Genomic DNA, 18,258 nt, shown 5'->3' on the forward strand with positions numbered 1-18,258 from the left:
TGCGTAGGAATCATGGCCACTGGAGTGAAGTCCCCCCCTCCCCCCAGTTGTGATTAAGAGGAGGTGACAATCCAGTACCATATATGACCTCTTCTTGGTCAAATTCATCCACCATTAGTCATTAGTTTTTTTTCCTTTTTTTTTTAAGGCTTTGTCACAGCCTGGAACCTTTTTCATTCCACTTATGGACATGGAGCTCACCCTGAAAGATTGACACCTCCCTTCCTGTTCCTTTTCTTTCTTTTTCTTTTTAAATGGAATCTGGAGATCAGATTTTGCAGAGTAGGTTGTTCCAGGCCTTATGGCGGGTTAGCTCCCCAATGGTGCCTTGGGCCCTGAACATTTGGCGTTTTTCTGCCCTGTCCTCCACCTAAGCTTTAACTGATGGTGCGGGATCTGCCTTGAGACATTATTTGCTTTCTGCCGAAAAAAATGAGTATAGACTCTGGACTCTGGTTGAAGTAACTGTTTTTTGGCGGGCGTTTCTGGTCTGGCATGCAACGGGAATCTGAAGGCATAAGCGATAATGAGTGTAGCTTTGGGCCTTGGGTTGATTCAAAGGAGTTAATTTGGGGGTTTTGAGAGTTTGGGGTCTTTGGTACCCAGAGGTTCATCCTGTAGATCGGGAGTGGGCAACTACAGTCCCTTTACCACCTGTGGACTTCAACTCCCAGAATTCCTGAGCCAGCCAGGAATTCTGGGAGTTGAAGTCCATAGATGGTACCTTAGTTGCCCATTCTTGCTGTCGACTCTCGGTGCTTCGGATGTGATCCTGGGAGAAGCTTCCCTTGAGTTCCTCCCCCAAGTCGTCTTCCTGAAGCAAACCTGGGTCAGATAAGAAGGTCAGTTGTAAGGTGGGTGTAGCTGACAGCCTCAGTGACGTCTCCCTCTGTGGAGGGCACGGAGATGACCTTGGAGGAGCTTGCAGAGGCTGTAAACCAATCGTGAGCTGAATCCCGGAGAACAGGAAAGGGTGAGAAAGAAAGTCAAGTCAAGCCCGCCTTGACCTTCTTTGGTATTTTATTTTATTTATTTGTATCTTGCCTTTATTATTTCTACAAATAAGTCACGGGGTCGAACATACCCAGCGGGCCTTCCTCCTCTGCCACAACAACAACCCAGTGAGGTGTGTTGGGCTGAGAGAGGGAGCCTGCTCCAAGGTGACTCAGCAGACCGTCATGCCTAAGGCGGGACTAGAACTCAGCATCTCCCTGGGATTGGTCCAGAGAGTCACCCAGCTGGCTTTTTGTGGCTATGTCGGGATTAGAACTCGTGGTCTCCTTGTTTCTAGCCTAGCGCCTCAACCACTAGACCAAATGGACTGGCTTCTTGAGAAGGAGAAATGCTGTCCATATTTCAAGGTTTTGTTATGAAAAAAGAAGGGGTTTTTTTTCCTTATCAAGGAAGGGTTTTAGTATTCTTGGGGGGCCTTGCTTCTTTGAGGGGACCTTGCTGCTCTCTCAGCTTAGTTGGTTTTTTGCAGATGCTTCATAAGTCAAACAAGGCAACTTCATCAGTACACTGATGATGTTACCTAGCTGGGTTATGAAACGTCTGGGTGAAAACAACCAAGCTCGGGGAGCACCCAGAGCCCCCTCATTTCAGCCCTGATCTGCAGAATATTCCCGGCCCCCTTCAAAAGACTCAAACTTTGAATGTCAGTCTTCTATTTCCCAGGCTCTTGCTTGAGGCTAGCCCAGGGGTCGGCAACCTTGGCTCTTTTATGACTCGCGGACTTCAACTCCCAGAATTCCCGAGCCAGCTGCTCGGGAATTCTGGGAGTTGAAGTCCGTGAGTCATAAAAGAGCCAAGGTTGCCGACCCCTGGGCTAGCCTTTTCCTAACCCAGAGCCCTTCCGGCGTTTTTATGGGGCCAGTGCAGGACCTGAGTTGAGGAGGGGTCTCTCTTGCTTAATCTTAAGGAAACATGCGGTTTGCCTCCCACCCGCTTTCCTTAATTTGCTCTCTTTGGGGTTTCATACAGGTCACGTCTGATTCCTCCCCAGTTCCTGTGGAGGGGCGTTGAATTGTGAGGCCCCGGGGATTTAATTTTAGAAGTGGAGAGGCTGTTTTAGAAGCTTAGAAGACTCTTACACATTTACTTGCGGCTGGTCTAAAGTTGGAAGCCAGCATTAGAGTTGGGACCACGTATGCTGTGAAGAGCTGGACTTGAATAGAAATTAGGATGTTTGCTTTTAGCCTAAATATAAATAAAGCGGTGCAAATGAAGAAAAAAAAAACCCCAAACAGACACACACACACACACACACACACACACACACACGCCCAAGCAGCATCAGAAGTGGAGTGTAAACCGCAGAGGCTTGCTTGCAGAAGGAAGACATTGGATTGGCAACTTCTCCTTGGGATTGCCATGTTGAGTCCTCTTTCATTAGGTCTCAAGTACAGGGGGGGGGGTCCTCAACGTACCGGCCACAGTGGAGCCCAAAGTTTCTTGTTGCTAAGCAAGACAGTTGTTAAGTGATTTGCGACCCGCTTTACGGCTTTTTTGCCAGAGTTTTTTTTTTAATTCCATTTATATCCCGGCCTTCTCCGAAGACTCAGGGCGGCTTACAAGCTTAGCAGTAGCCTTCATTCTATGTATATGCCTGCTTATTAGGGCTTTCACACACACCCCAGCGGCAGAGCTGTTAGTAAGTCATTAAGTGAATCTGGGTTTCCCCATTGACTTGTTGGAAGTCACCTGGGAAGGTCACAAATGGTGATCAGATGATGGGCCAGTGTCACTGTCATAAATACTGTAAATTTAATATTGTAAACCACCCAGAGTTAACCTGTGGTAATATGGACGGCCAATAAATTAGAGAGAGAGAGAGAGAGAGATGATAGAGGATGGATGGATGGATAATAGAGATGAGAGAGAGAGAGAGAGAGAGAGAGAGAGAGAGAGAGAGAGAGAGATAATAGATGGATGGATGATAGAGATAGAGAATATAGACAGACAGACAGACAGACAGACAGACAAACAAATGCCAGTTGCCAAGCACCCAAATTTTAATTGCGGGACTATGGGGATGCTGCAGTTGTCATAAGTCACTTTTCTTTGAGTGCCATTAAAACTTCAAACAGTCACTAAACAAATGGTTATAAGTCGAGAACGTGTAAGTGGTCTTCCACCCATTTTAAAATCAGGCACATCAGAGGCACGGTGGGCACCTGCAACCATAGGGAGCCACCATGACCCTGCCAGGAGCCTATGGTTATTTGCGGAGGGCAGCAGGTTGAAGGATGCTGTGCTGAAGGAACGGGGGTGGGTGGGGGGTGTTTGGATGCCTCTTGGGTGCCCCTCGTTTCTCCTGCACTTGGTGGATGGCTTCAGCGTGTCCCAAAGGTGCTTTTTTCCAAAAGGCAACTTAACTTTCTTGGGTTTCCCCCCCCCCCCTTTGAAACCATTTCGCTTCTCATCCAAGAAGCTTCTTCGGCTCTAAACTAATAACTCTAGAACTGAAGAAGCTTCTTGGATGAGAAGCAAATAGGGCGGTATAGAAAACTAATTAAATAAATAAATAAAGTATTTTGAAAGAAAGAAAGAAAAAACACCGAGAAAATCCAGTTCTCTTTTTTGAAAAAACACCTTTGGGACAACCCTGACCTGGAAGATTGAGAATCTCCATAGACTTGACTTCGGCATGTCCTCGTTGTTTACTGGCGATGGGCTTTTAATTTGGCGCCCACACAGAACTTGTCACCTGAGTTAGAATCGGGCACTTTCTGGGTATTTTAAGCTACGAAGCCCAGCAAATGAAGGGGTCCTTCAATCCTCGCCTTTCTCCAGGGCTTGCTGTCGGCCACTGAGCGTCACGGGCATTTCAAGAAGCCTGTCCCTGCCAGTTCTCCCACCTGGCACAGCGGGATCCTTTCCCCAAATTTGCAGTTGCAAAAAAACCGTAATGCTCCAAAATTGGTCTCTGGAAGTCGCGTTTCTATTGTTCCCTGTTTAGATTCCAGCCTCCCCTTTTAGCATCTTAGCAGGATGTTGACGTTTTTTTTTATTTTTTAAAAAAGGAAGATGCTTTAAACAGCTTCTAACCCTCCCCCCACCCTTTACCCAACTCTGCTGACCCTCCTGGCTGGGGGCTCTGCCAGCCCATCCCAGTCCTGCGATTATTCTGGGAGCTAATGTGGGAGGAGGAGGAGGAGGAGGAGGAGAAGGGAAGGATTTGACCCTTTGCTTGTACTTGTTGGCTGCCTGATTTTTCACACACACACACACACACACACACACACACACCCTGCTCCCCTCTCCAGAAAAGGACAAAGCCTCAGCCTCTTGACCGTTCCGGAGTGTCCTGCCAATGTCAGTTGCCCAGCAACGCGGACAGATTACCCCTGCATCCCTTTTCCTGACCTTTCAGGTTAATGAAAAAGTCATGCCTGCACGGAGCTGCCTTGCATTGTGGGCCACGATTTGTGAACGGTCTAGTGGAGATTTGCTTTTCGGAGTAGACCCTTCTGCTAGCCTGCTTGCTTGTAAGGGGTTTTTTTGGGGGGGGGGAGATGGTGTTTGAGGCTTGCTCCAGAAACCTGGCAGAGGACTGCAAAGCAGCTAAGGAGTGACCATAATTAAGGGGTGCTGCAAAGAAGCCTGCCTCCCCATTCAGTTTGTGGGCCGATTATCCTTCTCGTTTTTTTCCTCCAGTTAATTCGGGGTGGGGTGGGGTGGTGGCTCCATTGAAGAGCTGGTCGGCCTTTAGGACTGGGAAAGCCTGAAGCATCTTAGAGAAATTTCTCCCTTAATACTAGCTGGGCAAAGTAGGAAAAGGGCAGAGAATATTGGAAATGCGAGTGGAGAGGTTCTAGATCAGGGGTGGACTTCACCTTCCAGAATTCCCCAGCCAGTGTGCTTGGAGTTTAATTCCCAGAATTCCCCAGCCAGTGTGCTTGAAGTTGTATGGACTTCAACTCCTAGAATTCCCCATCCAGCCTGCTTGAAGTTGTGTGTGGACTTCAATACCCAGAATTCCCCAGTCACCATGCAACTTTAAGCTGGGTGGACTTCAGTTCCCAGAATTCTGGGAGTTGAAGCCCACGTCTTTTAAAGTGGCCAAGTTTGAAAAACCCTGTTCCAGTTCCAGACATTCCAGGCTGAGGGAATGGAGGAGGTTTTGTGGCCTCTAGCTTGGAAAATAAGTTTTTTTTTTTCCTTTTCCTTGTGCATCTACTGCACATCACCAGCAGATCTGTAGGCAACGTTGAATTGCTGAAACCTAAGTAAATAAGAAATAAAGAAACCTAATTAAATAAGAATGCTCAGCGCATCAGAGTTTTGATCAGGAGAAGCCCTAACTCCAGCATTTACAAGAGTCGGGGGAATGTTTAACTTTGAAAAACGCTCTGGAAATGCTTAGGAAAAGAAAAGTCAACCAATTGAGCTCGGCTGAAGGAAATGCTATCTTTTAAATAATAATAATTTGGTCAGCCCATCAGTCTGCTAAGCCTAAGAATTGGAAGTCTGGGGGGATAGGGAAGAAAAATCTTCAGCTTCGATATTGCTATTTTGTTTAATATAAGGTCAGAAGCCAAATTTTTTTTTTTAACTACAGGGAGTCCTCGACTCCTTGAAGTTACAGCATCCCCGGGGTCGCGTGATCAGGATTCAGACACTCGGCAACTGCCTCACATTTATGACGGTCGCAGTGTCCCGGGGTCATGAGATCCCCTTTTGCGACCTTCCTGACGAGCAAAGTCAATGGGTGAAGCCTGATTCATTAAACGACTGTGTTCCTAACTCAACAACTGCAGTGGTTCACTTAACATGTGCGGCCGAAAAGTTCGTAAAATGGTCATAAAACTCGCCTAAACCACTGTCTCAGCAGTGGGAATTTTGGGCACGGCGCGGTGGTCCTAAGGAGTAGGACTACCGGTATTTTATTTTATTTCCCAAAGATTAAAATCCAAAAGGAAAAAAAATGGAACAGAACAAAATAAAAGGCTTTTTTTAAAAAAGAGAGAGCCAAATAATTGAAGGACTTTTTCAAATTGAATCAGCCCGCCGGCCCCCAGCTCTCTGCAACCTCGTGTTCCGTGCTTGAAAAACTGGCCCGTCCCTGCTGGAGTAATAATCCTTGCCTTGCTGTGGGAAGAAGCGATTCTCGTGGGATTTGATGTTGGCAAGGAAGATTAAATCTTCCGGTGTTTGATCAGCGAGCCCAGCTTTGTCCTGTTTTACTTCCTGCTCGCCTGGATTCAGCCGCGGCCCAGATAAGGCGAAATTGAAGAATTTAGGTGTGGCCAAGAGGCCAGAAGTGGCATGGAAAAAGTTGAGAGACTTGTATATTCTGAACTTCTCTTTGAAGAATTTTAACTCCGAAATCCAGTTTTTCTTGCTTCTTAGCATAAGTGTTTTGCAGTGATTCTCTCTCTTTCTTTCTCTCTCTCTCTCTTAATTTCTCTCTCTTGCATTTCTGAGCTCTTGAAGGCAGAAGCCGAGCACTGAAATTAAAGCATAATAAATATGGATCTTTTTAATGAGGTATTTTTATTTCCAGAGCTCGTAAATTAAACAGCGTCTCCTGTTATGAATTGCATGCACTGTCTTCCCTTCCAAATTTCCACTTTCCGACAGATCCACCCCCTCCTGAGGCAAACCGTTCCTCCTTCTCCATATATCAAACTTTCCATAAATATTTCTTTCCTATCCTGTTCCCCCAAATGGTCTTGGAATACCTCCAATTCCATCTCAAGCTCTCCTTCCCTGCCCCTCGTGCATTGTTTTTGTAGTGTATTTTCGCAGCTGGCTCATGGCACCAAGGAGAGTCAAGCTGCGGGTTTTTTTCCTGGTTTTTTTTTTCTGTTGCCAGAAATAGAGATGTGTTTCTGGGGCATCCTGAGATCCTCAATCGGGAAACCTGAATGGGACAGCTGGTTGTCAGAAAGGTTTTTCTGCTTTGAAATGAAGAGCGTGTGGTGGTTGTTAGTATAGGAGCTTAACTGATCGTCTGTCACCAGGATCTCTTTTAGAATCAGAATAGAGCCGGGAGGGACCTTGGAGGTCTTCTAGTCCAGCCCGCTGCTCAAGCAGGAGAATCTATACCATTTCAGACTAGTGACTCTCCAGTCTCTTCTTAAAAACCTCCAGTGTTGGAGCACCCACAACGTCTGAAGGCAAACTCTTCCACTGGTTCGTTGTCCTCGCTCTTAAGAAGTTTCTCCTTAATTCCAGGTTGCTTCTCTCCTTGATCAGTTTCCATCCATTGTTTCTTTGTCCTTCCTTCTGGTGCTCTGGAAAATAAGTTGACCCCCCTGCTCTTTGTGGCAGCCCCTCAAATACTGGAACACTGCTATCATGTCTCTCCCCCCCCCCCCCGGTCCTTCTTTTCTCTAGACTGGCCAAACCCAAATCCTGCAAGCGTTCTTAATATGTTTTAGCCTCCAGATCTTTAATCGTCTTAGTTGCTCTTCTTTGCACTTTTTCCCCCAGAGTCTCCGGATTTTAGGATATGTGCAGGGAGTGGAAGAAACACGAGGTCTTTGTCTCTGTAAAGGGAGCTCTGCGTAGGAGCCTCTGAAGATATCTAGTCAGGGTTCCATAGCAGCTTGGTTGAAATTTCCCAGGTATCAGATCAAGAGACAGAACGGGTGACCTCAATGCTTAAATGCATCAAACCAAAGGCATCTTGCCTTGTCAAGGACCCCAGCATCTCATGCTCCGCAAGGCTGAGTGTTTTGAGAAGTTGGAGGCCAATTTCGGATGGATGAGCAGACAATATCCAAAGAACTTGGGTGGTTCCTCCTCCTCCTTCACCACTCCTCAATCCCTCCTCTTTCTCCTTCGCCACTCTTTTAATGTCTTCTCCTCCTTCTCTTGCTTCTTCTTCACCACTCCTCCTCCGTCTTTTACTTCTTCTTTTCTTACTTCTTTTTCACCACCCTTTTCCACCCGTCCTTTGCCACCTTCTTCTTTGTCTTGCTTCTTCTCTTCCTTCTCCTTCTCTACCACTCCTCCTCTTTTTCACTTCTTGTCTCCTCTTTCCTCACCACTCCTTCCACGGCTTCTCCTTCACTTCCTTCCTCACCACTCCTTTTCCATCACTCCTTCTCCGCCCACCCCCCTTGTTCTTCTCCACCACTCCTCCACCACCACCAGAACAGCATGGGTGTGCCTAAAAGCACGGGTTTTTTTGTTTTTTTTAACAACTAAATCCTCCTGGCTGCCATCTTGACTTTCCGGCCTGCACCTTGGAGACACGGCTGCCAGGATCCGGCTTTGTTTGACGAAAGCTTCCCAGGCCTGGTTTCGGATGCCCTGCCCGTTGCAAGAAGGAGCAGGCCGAAGCGGTTAAGCAGCGTGTGGAGGAAACTGCTGGCTCACAAACCGCCCGAGATCTGGGCTGGTGGGGCTCTGATGAAAAGTTAGCTAACAACTCCAGAGTGTTGAACGGTTGGCGAGGGTGTGCACAGGTGGAGAGCTTGCCAGAACGGGACCTGGCAAAACACGGCCTGCTTAATTGCCTCCTTCGCGTTCCCTAAATGCCAAGTCACACCCTCTGTCAAAATCACACATTTAAGTCTTGTTAATTTCCAGCACTGCCTGCAGCTTGACCTGAAGGCTCGGCTAGCTGGGGAAAGACAGCTAAGAGCACTCGAGAGATTTGTCTCCCAGGTTCTCCCTTTAAACAGGATGCATTTAATTCGATCCTTCCCTCGTCCTTGGGTTATTTGTAGACCCAAAAAAAGGCATTTTTAGATATTAGGTATGGCTGTGCCCGTATTCTGTTACAGACGTGATACAGAAAGCTTCATGTCACGCAATATGCTGCTAGACCAGGGGTAAGCAACCTCGGCTCTTTTATGACTCATGGACTTCAACTCCCAAAATTCCTGAGCCAGCTTGGCTGGCTCAGGAATTCTGGGAGTTGAAGTCCATGAGTCATAAAAGAGCCGAGGTTGCCTACCCCTGTGCTAGACTAATTTGGTTTATTATTATTTTTTTCTCTGATTGCGGAGCAGCGCCTCTTAACTCGGAACTGGTCCCCATTGGGATATCCAGTCCAGTCTTTCTCAAACTTGGCAATTTTAAGATTTGTGAACTTCAACTCCCAGGATTCCCCAACCATCATGCAACCTTAAGATAGGCGGGTTTCCTCACTTGACGCAATTTTTAAGAGGTGTGGACTTCAGTTCCCAGAATCCATGCTGGTTGGGGACTTCTGGGAGTTGAAGTCCACACATCTTAAAGCTGCCAAGGTTGAGAGACGCTGATCGCAACCATTGTTCGAATGGCCAGCCAAAGCATATTTATATATAAAGCTGGCTCAGCGTCGTGTTTATAGGTATATGTTTTTCTTCCTTTCTGCCCTCCATCCAAACAGCTGTCTTTCAGGCAGGAATTATAAAAATAGGCCATTCTCCATGGAATCCCTTGAAGTTAAGAGAATGAACATCAGCTGGAGTTGGAACAAGACACATTCTGGTTTCCTGGTTGGAAGAGAACATCCCAAATTCCACCAGAAAGCCCTGGGAATTGGAATCAGGCTTCTGTTGACCGGAGAGAAATGCTTGCCATCCAAAAATTGGATTTGAAGAATGAGACATTGAGATAATGACTTTAAAATATGTTGAGCTTCTTTAAAAAAAAAAAAAAGCAAAAAGGCCTTTTCTGATTCTTCTGCCTTTCTCTCTAGCAGAGGGAAACTGCTTTGGCGTCAGTGAAATGGATTCTCAGGTGCTGAATTACACCGTGGCTTGCTAGAATGATGGTCTGTTGAGTAGATCGTGGGGTGGGGGGTGAGGATAGCCCCTAGCCCAGGGTTAGGCCACCTTGGCTTTTTATGACGTGTAGACTTCAACTCCCAGAATTCCTGAGCCAGCACGGCTTAGCTTGGAAACCTCTCCCTTTTCCCTCAGCGCGGCTGGCTCAGGAATTCTGGGAGCTGAAGTCCACAAGTCATCAAGCGGCCTAGGGTAGGCAACCTTGGCTCTTTTATGACTGGTGGACTTCAACTCCCAGAATTCCTGAGCCAGCCGGGAAGGTTGCACGTGGCGATCACACGTGAATCCAGGACCGTGCAACCATCATAAATACGTGCCCGGATTTTGATCACCTGATCACGGGGATGCTGCATCAGTGGCAAGTGCGAAAAGAGGCCGTCGGTCACCCTTTTTTCAGCGCTGTTGTAACTTCAGATGGTCCTTAAACAAGTGGTGTAACAAGGGGAAAGAGGAGATGGTTTTGTGGAAGGCATAGGCGTATGCGCGCGGGCGCGAGCATCTGTTGCTGGCCTGAGTGGGGCCAAGAGCACCCATGACGAGTGACGCTCCACAAGGGTGTGCCAGCCAGCCACTCACGCCGCCCAGTTGCAAATAGGCCATGGACCGGTAGTGGGCTGTGGCCCACAGGTTGGGGACACACACACACCCCCGGCTTAAGTCACTTCTCAGGATCCTAGCTGCAGTCACCTTTTTGGGGGGGGGGAATTGATTTTTGGAGGGAGCCTTATGGGTCAGGACAAAATATGCTCTTTTTGTTTGCTTGTCCTAGCAAGACTTTTTTTTCTCTTAAGCAGGGGTCTTCAAAGTCGGCAACTTTAAGACTTGTGGACTTCAACTCCCAGAATTCCTCAGCCAGCCAAGGGCTGGCTGAGGAATTCTGGGAGTTGAAGTCCACAAGTCTTAAAGTTGCCGACTTTGAAGACCCCTGCTGCTCTTAAGAAACAGTAAATGCATTTAGCTTCCCTTTTTCTCCTCTCGCCCTTTCTTTCTCCCTTTCTTTTTTGGGTGGTGCAAAACTTTTTATCAATATTCCTTCCCCCTCTCTTCCCCCCCCGCCCGCCCCCCGGAAGGTGGCATCTCAGCCGCTCTGCATCTCTTCCGATCTGGCCTGACCCCCCCCCCCCCCCCCCGCCTGGATAACTCCGCTTTGAGGTTCCTCCCGACACTGGGAAAAACAAGGAAAAGGGAAACTCTGAGGTCCTGGATTAGGCTTAGGGGGGGGGGTGGCCCCACCCCGCTTTGCCACCTTTCTTCTCAAATGAATGCTGGGTTTGAAGCTGTCAAAAACCGCGTTCCTCAATGCTGAGCTCATCAGAGGCCGCAGCGATGGGCTGGCCTGGCAGGGCGAATGGTTTGGGGAAAAGCCACGGTCCACCCAGGTCATTCACGTGCCTCTGATGCCACCCAGGAGAAGCCCCTTGTGTGTGTCGGGGGGGCTGTCTCGTGGAATGCAGACCCCCCCCCAGGGTCCCCAAAACTTTTAGGATTCCTCCGAGGAGGAGCGTGGGAATCGGGTGCATGCAGTGGCGTGGTGAGTGGCCAGGCTCAGCTTTGCCTCTGGGGCCAGTCCTGGTTCTTGAGTAAGGAAGTCCGTCGGTCCTGGTAGCGCATCAGATGCCTCCCTCCTCTGGCAGAAATGGCTTTCCTTTTTGCTTGCCTGATGGATGCCGTCTTCAATCAATCAATCAGAGTAGAGCTGGGAGGGACCTTGAAGGTCTCCTAGTCCAGCCCCCTGCTCAAGCAGGAGACCCTACACAATTTGTCTTGTGGAGCCTTGGTGGAACAGTGGGCTAATGCCTCCTTAAGTAACACCAGCTGCCTGCAATTAGTGCAGGTTCGAGTCCCACCAGGCTCAAGGTTGACTCAGCCTTCCATCCTTCCCAGGTAGGTAAAATGAGGACCCAGATTGTTGGGGGCAATTAAGCTGACTTTGTAATAATACCGCTTGGGGTGTGTGTGTGAAAGCCCTAATAAGCAGGCATATACATAGAATGAAGGCTACTGCTAAGCTTGTAAGCCGCCCTGAGTCTTCGGAGAAGGGCGGGATATAAATGGAATTAAAATAAAAATAAAATTTGAGACAAATGGCTCTCCAGCCTCTTCTTAAAAACCTCCAGCGACGGAGCACCCACAACTTCTGGAGGCAACTTCTGTTCCACTGGTTAGTTGTCCTCGCTGTTAGGAAGTTTCTCCTTCATTCCAGATTGCTTCTCTCCTTGATTCGTTTCCATGGGTTGTTTCTTGTCCTGCCTTTGGGCGCTTTGGAGAAGACGTTGACCCTGGGGCAGCCTCTCAAATACTGGAATCCTGCCATCAGGTGTCCCCCCCCCCTTAGTCCTCCTTTTCTCTAGACTGGCCATACCCAGTTCCTGCAACCGTCCTTCATATATGTTTTAGTCTCCAGGCCTTTCATCATTCCAGTTGCTCGTCTCTTCTCTTGCACTTGGGTCATGCTGTTCTTGGCCGGGGGTCTGGCTATTTCTTTCTCCCATCGCAATCGCACAGGTTAGCCGACTCTGTAAGACGCTCATCGGGCGTTCGAAGCCGGTCGTGGGCATCCTCCTTCTGAAACCATACGACTCTGGGGTCGTGTATGATGAGCCTGGGATCCCTTGCGTAACAGAGCTGGTGCCAGCTGGGAAGAAGCGACGCTCGCCCCTTCAAAGCAGCCCCTTCCCTGCCGCTGAAACTGCCCCCCCCTCTCCGTTTCCTCTCTAGGTCAGGGAGGCCGTGGCACCGAACAGTCAGGTAATTAGTGGGCGACGCTCGGCAGGAGCCACGGCATCCGATCTCCCCTTTTTCGCAGACCGGCCAGCCCAACATTGCTCCCTTTGTGCCAGCCGGTGCCTTTGTCCACTTTTTGGCCTCTCTCCTGCCCCACCCCGAGCACTGGCTGTCCTGCCTGCCTGGAGAAGAACAGATGAGCTTCTCTTGTGGGTTTCTTCAGGCTCCCCCCCCTTGCCCTTTCCGATTCTTTCCGACGCTGGTCAACTTTGCACTGCTTTGCCAGCTTTGGGGACGAGGACAAAGCCGCCTGCTGGATTCTGCCCCCCATCCGGGCTGCCTTTTTCCATTTCGATTGTCCCACGGTTCCGGAGTGGGGGCCCAAAGCTGCCCGGGGCTCTGCAGGCCTGGTTAAAGTGGCTCGGGCAACTGTGCCCAGCCCCATTGGCGCTCTCAGAGGAGCTGGGGTGGCACGGCTGGTCCCTCGATCAGGTCTGGCCTGCCTTTCTGAATGAAGAAGGTGAGTGGAACAGAAAACGAGAGGGGCTTGTCCGGCAAAAATGATTTTTTCAGGAAAGCTGAAAGATAGGCAAGATGTACAACGTCAAGGTATTGGGCTAGCATGGTGGGCATATTTGCAAATTCAAACGACATACGAAAAAGTTAAGAAAACAATGGGAAGAACAGACAGAATTTGACCTAACCTTTAGCAATATTTTGATTTTTCGTCACGATTGTCCCTACCTTTATAGCAATTTTATACTGGTGGTTTTGTTTCGATACTGTGGTTTGATTGTGGTATGCCGACCAGCGTGACTTCTGGCGAGAAGGGCAGCCGTGTAAATAAGATAGACAGGCAGACGCAGACAGGCAGTGGATGCGCGGATGGACAGACAGACACTAGATGGACGGAGAGATGGACAAACTTTGTAGATGGGTGGAAAGATAGAGACTGTTGATGGGTGGATGGACAGACAGAGACATTGTAGATGGATAGACAGAGCCCGTTGATGGGTGGATGCGTGGAAGGACGGACAGACTGTAGATTGGTGGACGGACAGACACACTAGATGGATGGATAGGCAGACACCGTTGATGGGTGCATGGATGGACTACAGACAGCGTAGGCGGACAAACACACTGTTGACGGATGGATGCATGGATGGACGGAGAGATTGTAGATGGATGGAGGGCTGAAGAGACACTGTTGATGGGTAGTTGGACAGACATACACTGGATGGATGGATGGTTGAAGAGGCCATCCCATCTGCTCCCAGTGTGTATGTGTGCATGTGCATGTGAGTGTGAGACACAGGGAGGTGTTGGGAGTCGGGGCTGTTGCGGGTGACAACTGACGTAGCATGACAAGACCTATTCGTAGCCCCAGAGCCAGATAACTAGAAAAGGCGGCTCTGCCACCCGCGTCTTCTGCCACCCGCCTCGCCTCGCCTCGCCCATGCGCAGAGGGAGCAGAAGGGAGACACCACTGAATTTCCAGGGGTGGGTGGGGGATGTTTCAGACAGGCTGTGTACTCGATCTGGATGGGAGCTTTGCATTTTAATTTTTGTAATGCTTGTCATTGTGTTTAGTGTTTAGCTTTTAGTTTAGATTAAGGTTTAGTGCTCAGTTTATTGTTCAGTTTTAATTTAGTGTTTAGTTTTGAGTTTAGTGTTTAGTTCTGTTCACACACACACACACACACCAGAGTCCTGTTGAGATAGTAGGCCATGTCAGTTGAATGAACAGTTACATAAATACGAGATATAAAATAACACATTGGGCATCCTTTTTTGGAAGCCAGCACTGTGGGAGGCAAAATCCTACCTATACTACTAATCTGGGATAGCCCAAAATCAAAAGGAGTTCAGTAGCCCTTTTCTGATGAATGCGTTTCATTCAAAAGCAGAAACAACTCATAAAAGCCTAGCGTGCTTTGTGCTCAAATGGATCGGCTGAGAAATTTATCTGCGCAGGGATAAAAATCAGCTTTGCCCTGAAGCAAAAATTGAAGAAGAACGGGGATGATTAAGTTGTTAGGTGTAACCAAATAAATCCAGAACAAATCACTTTTCTTAGTCAGAAAAGGTGTACCCAGATGCCTCCTGATCTTTTATTATTATTATTATTTTATTTTATCCCTTTGCCAGTGAACAAAAATGATGGATTCTTTTGAAGAACTGGCGTCGGTCGGATAATGGAAAACTCACTATTGTACTTGCGGTGGTTTTTATCCCAGAAAGAAATAAGGGTGGAGGAGGTTTTGGAGCGATGGGAAGTAGGCAACAGCACATCTGAATCACAATCAGAATAGAGCTGGGAGGGACCTTGGAGGTCATCTAGTCCAACCCCCTGCTCAAGCAGGAAGCCCTATACCATTTCAGACAAATGGCTGTGCATTCTCTTCTTAAAGACTTCCAGTGTTGGAGCATTCACAGCTTCTGGAGGCAGGTTGTTCCACTGGTTAATTGTTCTAGCTGTCAGGAGGTTTCCCCTTAGTTCCAGCTCGCTTCTCTCCTTGGCTAGTTTCCATCCGTTGCTTCTTGTCCTGCCTTCAGGGGCTTTGGAGAATAGCTTGACTCCCTCTTCTTTGGGGCAGCCCCTGAGATGTTGGAAGATTGCTATCATGTCCCCGCTCGTCCTTCTCTTCATTAGACTAGACATGCCCAATTCCAGCCACCGTTCCTTACATGTTTTAGCCTCCAGTTTTCCAAACTATGTCAATGTGACACATAAACCCAGCCTATTTTGGTGAAAATCTCCTTTTACAGTTGTCTCATCTCTTCGCATCTCATGCTCATGGTATCAGATGCTAGGATGACCATGTGTATCACTTAAGACATTACATTTCCGTTTTCCCTTTCTGGTCTTCTGCTCTGGATGATTCGTTGTAATGGTGAAAGAGGATGAAATCCAGTCTCCTTCAGACCACACTTTCCACATGTGTTCCTTACTCATCCTTTCCTCCAAAAACTATCTGACGGGGTCATCGTCTTCAAGCCAACCCTGATGCATTAGACCAGGCCTAAGTAAACTTGGGGCAGCTTATGCAATTTTCTCAAAAGAAGAAATTGCAACTGGGGCTTTTCTAAAATTTCTTCCCCTGCTTTGGAAAGACGGTTCCAGGAAGCTGACGCCAAATTCCCCTCAGGCCCTGTGTCCTTGTGACTCCCTTGTTAACTTTGGATTTCATCATTACCCACTACACACATGTTCCGCGGGCACACAGGTAGAGCAAGACTTGTAAACCCCATGAGTTTTGTTCCTGAAAATGAATTAGGACTTTGACTTTGGTGGGAAAGAGAAGCTGGTTGCAAAATTATGTGCAAGGTCTTGAAGGCCAGGAGGAACCAGCTGATGCTTCACTGCCTAAAGTTTTCCCTGTTGCAAAACTTCTGTTGCTAATCCCAGAAAAGTGGGCTCGCTTGCTGAATAATCTTCTCGGCCATAGGTCAACAGGACATCCTCTTTCTCCTTCCATCTGAGGTTTACTTCAGGTTGAGCAGACAGAGCATCGTCTTTTTTTTTTCTTTCTGTCTCCTACAGAAAAAAGATGGGGAAGTGTGTGTGGGGGGGTTGGTTCAAAACTTTTGCTCTAGATCACTTTTCTCCTGGTTAGTAGGAGAAAATGAGCCGGGACGGTCCCATCATTTCTACCGAAGGGGGGGGGGAAGCTTCCTCCAGATGTGAAAGAGAAAAAAAAAATTCTGCTGGCGCACCCAGTGAACAGCTGTGCTACTCTGTTAACTCCTGGCTCCCGCATCCAAGCTGGGTCCATTTGTTATTTATTTTTTCCTGCTCGGAGAACCCAGGACTAGTTTGCAAGTTGCAAAACTTTGCAAAGGGAGAAAAAGCGAAGCTTGTATGCAGGGCACCCAATCCGCCGTGCCAGTTCAGACCCTTTTTTCAGCAAGGTGAATTATGTCTCAGCCTCACGAGAGTAGCTTTACCTCCAAGACTGTGGGAGGAAGGAGAACTTCAATTTTAGAAGAATTTTGGAGCTTATTCCTTGTCTGGAATCTCATAACTGTTTGTGCCCCTGTTTTGGATGTTTTTATGGATTCCATCTGTCCAGGATGGTATAAAGATTCCTGCCTTGTGCAGGGGTTGGACTAGAAGACCTCTAGGGTCCCTTCCAGCCCATCGTATGTGACGCAGGTTTTTTGTTATTACCCACAGTTTTCCAAGATTTTGCAGCTTGGAAAACCAGTAGCTTCTTCTCCTTTTCTCCAGCTTGTGCCGGATCTCACCAAAATCGGGGGGGAAAGTTAACATTTCTAGCTTTTACAATTGCAAAGATTCTCTGGACGTCATGTGAGCTTTGCATGCTGACTGAGTAAGCTTTTGTTTTGTGGAGATGAGTTCCTCAGAACAAAACCAAAGAATTTTCAAGAGGGGCAACTTTAAGATGTGTGGACTTCAGCTCCCAGGATTCCCTCAGCCTACAAATGGAACCTACTGGAACATCTTAAAGCAGGGGTCTTCAGATATGGCCCTTTTATGACTTGTGGACTTGTGCCTGGCTGAGGAATTCTGGGAGTTGAAGTCCACAAGTCAGAAAAGGGCCAGGTTTGAAGACCCCTGTCTTTAAAGTATGCTGCCTGGGGAACTCTGGGAGTTGAAGTCCACACGTCTTAAACTTACCAAGTTTGAAAAAAACAGCTGTCAAACTGCCCTCTCAATGATGAACGAACGAGTATTAAGTCGAATCCTGCTTTTCTGTAACTTCACTCACTTTTGAGGTGTGTCCGGAATGACAGAGAGCAGATCTCGGCCAGGCCTTTGATGTGGCCTAGATCAGGAAGCAGACTTCACCAGAAGATTAGAACTAAGCTTTACTAGGGACTGTACGAGAAAGCCAGGAAACCTGGTTTACTTCCAAAAGGACGGTTGCGGGCTTGCATAGCTCGGGCGGTGCGGGGTTCAGGGGAATTTTGTGAATTTCCAGGAGTTGCCAAACTTCGGCTCCTGAAATTGCGGTGGAATTAATCCAGAGTTACAGGAGGGAGTGGGGGGGTCCTTCCTAGGGGCCAAACAGACAGAGAATGTCTGGTGGGCAGGGAGAGGACAAGGTTGGGTCCTCCCTAGCAGTTCCCAGAGGATCTCTATAGTTATTTCAGATGTAGTAGCTTTAGTTTGCCAAGATTCTGCCTGCAGGCGAGTAACAATAAAGGGACTACTCAGAGGTAACTCCTGCCATTCTTGGTTCTTCGGGCCTGACACCGTCTCGGTTTTGGAGCAGCTACATAGTGGATGGGAAGAGGGGCAGAAAATCGGCGCCTGGAGATGTCGTCTTCTCGGCCAAAGTCACATCTCCATTGGCTTGCCTCTTGTCTTCAAGGAGCGCAAGAATCCGGTGCTCCGCCTTTGAGCCTTGAATGTTCCCGAATGTCAACTCTCTCTCTCTCTCTCTCTCTCTCTCTTTTCCCTCTTAGACTTTCACAGCATGGTGCAATTCCCACCTTCGGAAAGCCGGCACGCAGATCGAGAACATCGACGAAGACTTCCGCGACGGTCTCAAGCTGATGCTGTTGCTGGAAGTCATTTCAGGTGAGGCTCCAGAGGGCCGGCGCGTTTCGAGGCCGCAGAAGACTTCTCGGCTCTAGCTCTAGGTAGCTGCTGGAGATGATTCTGGATCCTTGCGTCTTCCTCATGTGGTCCTCTCCAAATGGGGATCTTCCCATTCCAAGGATGCCCAGACAACGTTCAGGGCATCGGGTTGATCAAAGCCGTCTTTTAAAAATAATAATTATTATTATTATTATTATTTTAAAAAAAGCTTTCCCAAAGCACTTAAATTTTGCT

The 18,258-nt window shown here is 48.1% G+C and overlaps 1 protein-coding gene across 1 annotated transcript in view; it reads left to right on the plus strand.

The window, feature by feature from the left end:
* ACTN4 (actinin alpha 4) overlaps positions 1 to 18,258 on the plus strand; it is a 56,036-nt gene that overhangs the window by 20,105 nt on the left and 17,673 nt on the right. The window contains exon 2 of the mRNA XM_083370147.1: positions 17,889 to 18,003. Within this exon, the coding sequence (XP_083226273.1) occupies positions 17,889 to 18,003 (115 nt within the window). The remainder of the gene's footprint in view (positions 1 to 17,888; positions 18,004 to 18,258) is intronic.

Source organism: Vipera ursinii (assembly GCF_947247035.1).
Source record: "Vipera ursinii genome assembly, chromosome: 9".
Taxonomy (NCBI): Eukaryota; Metazoa; Chordata; class Lepidosauria; order Squamata; family Viperidae; genus Vipera; species Vipera ursinii.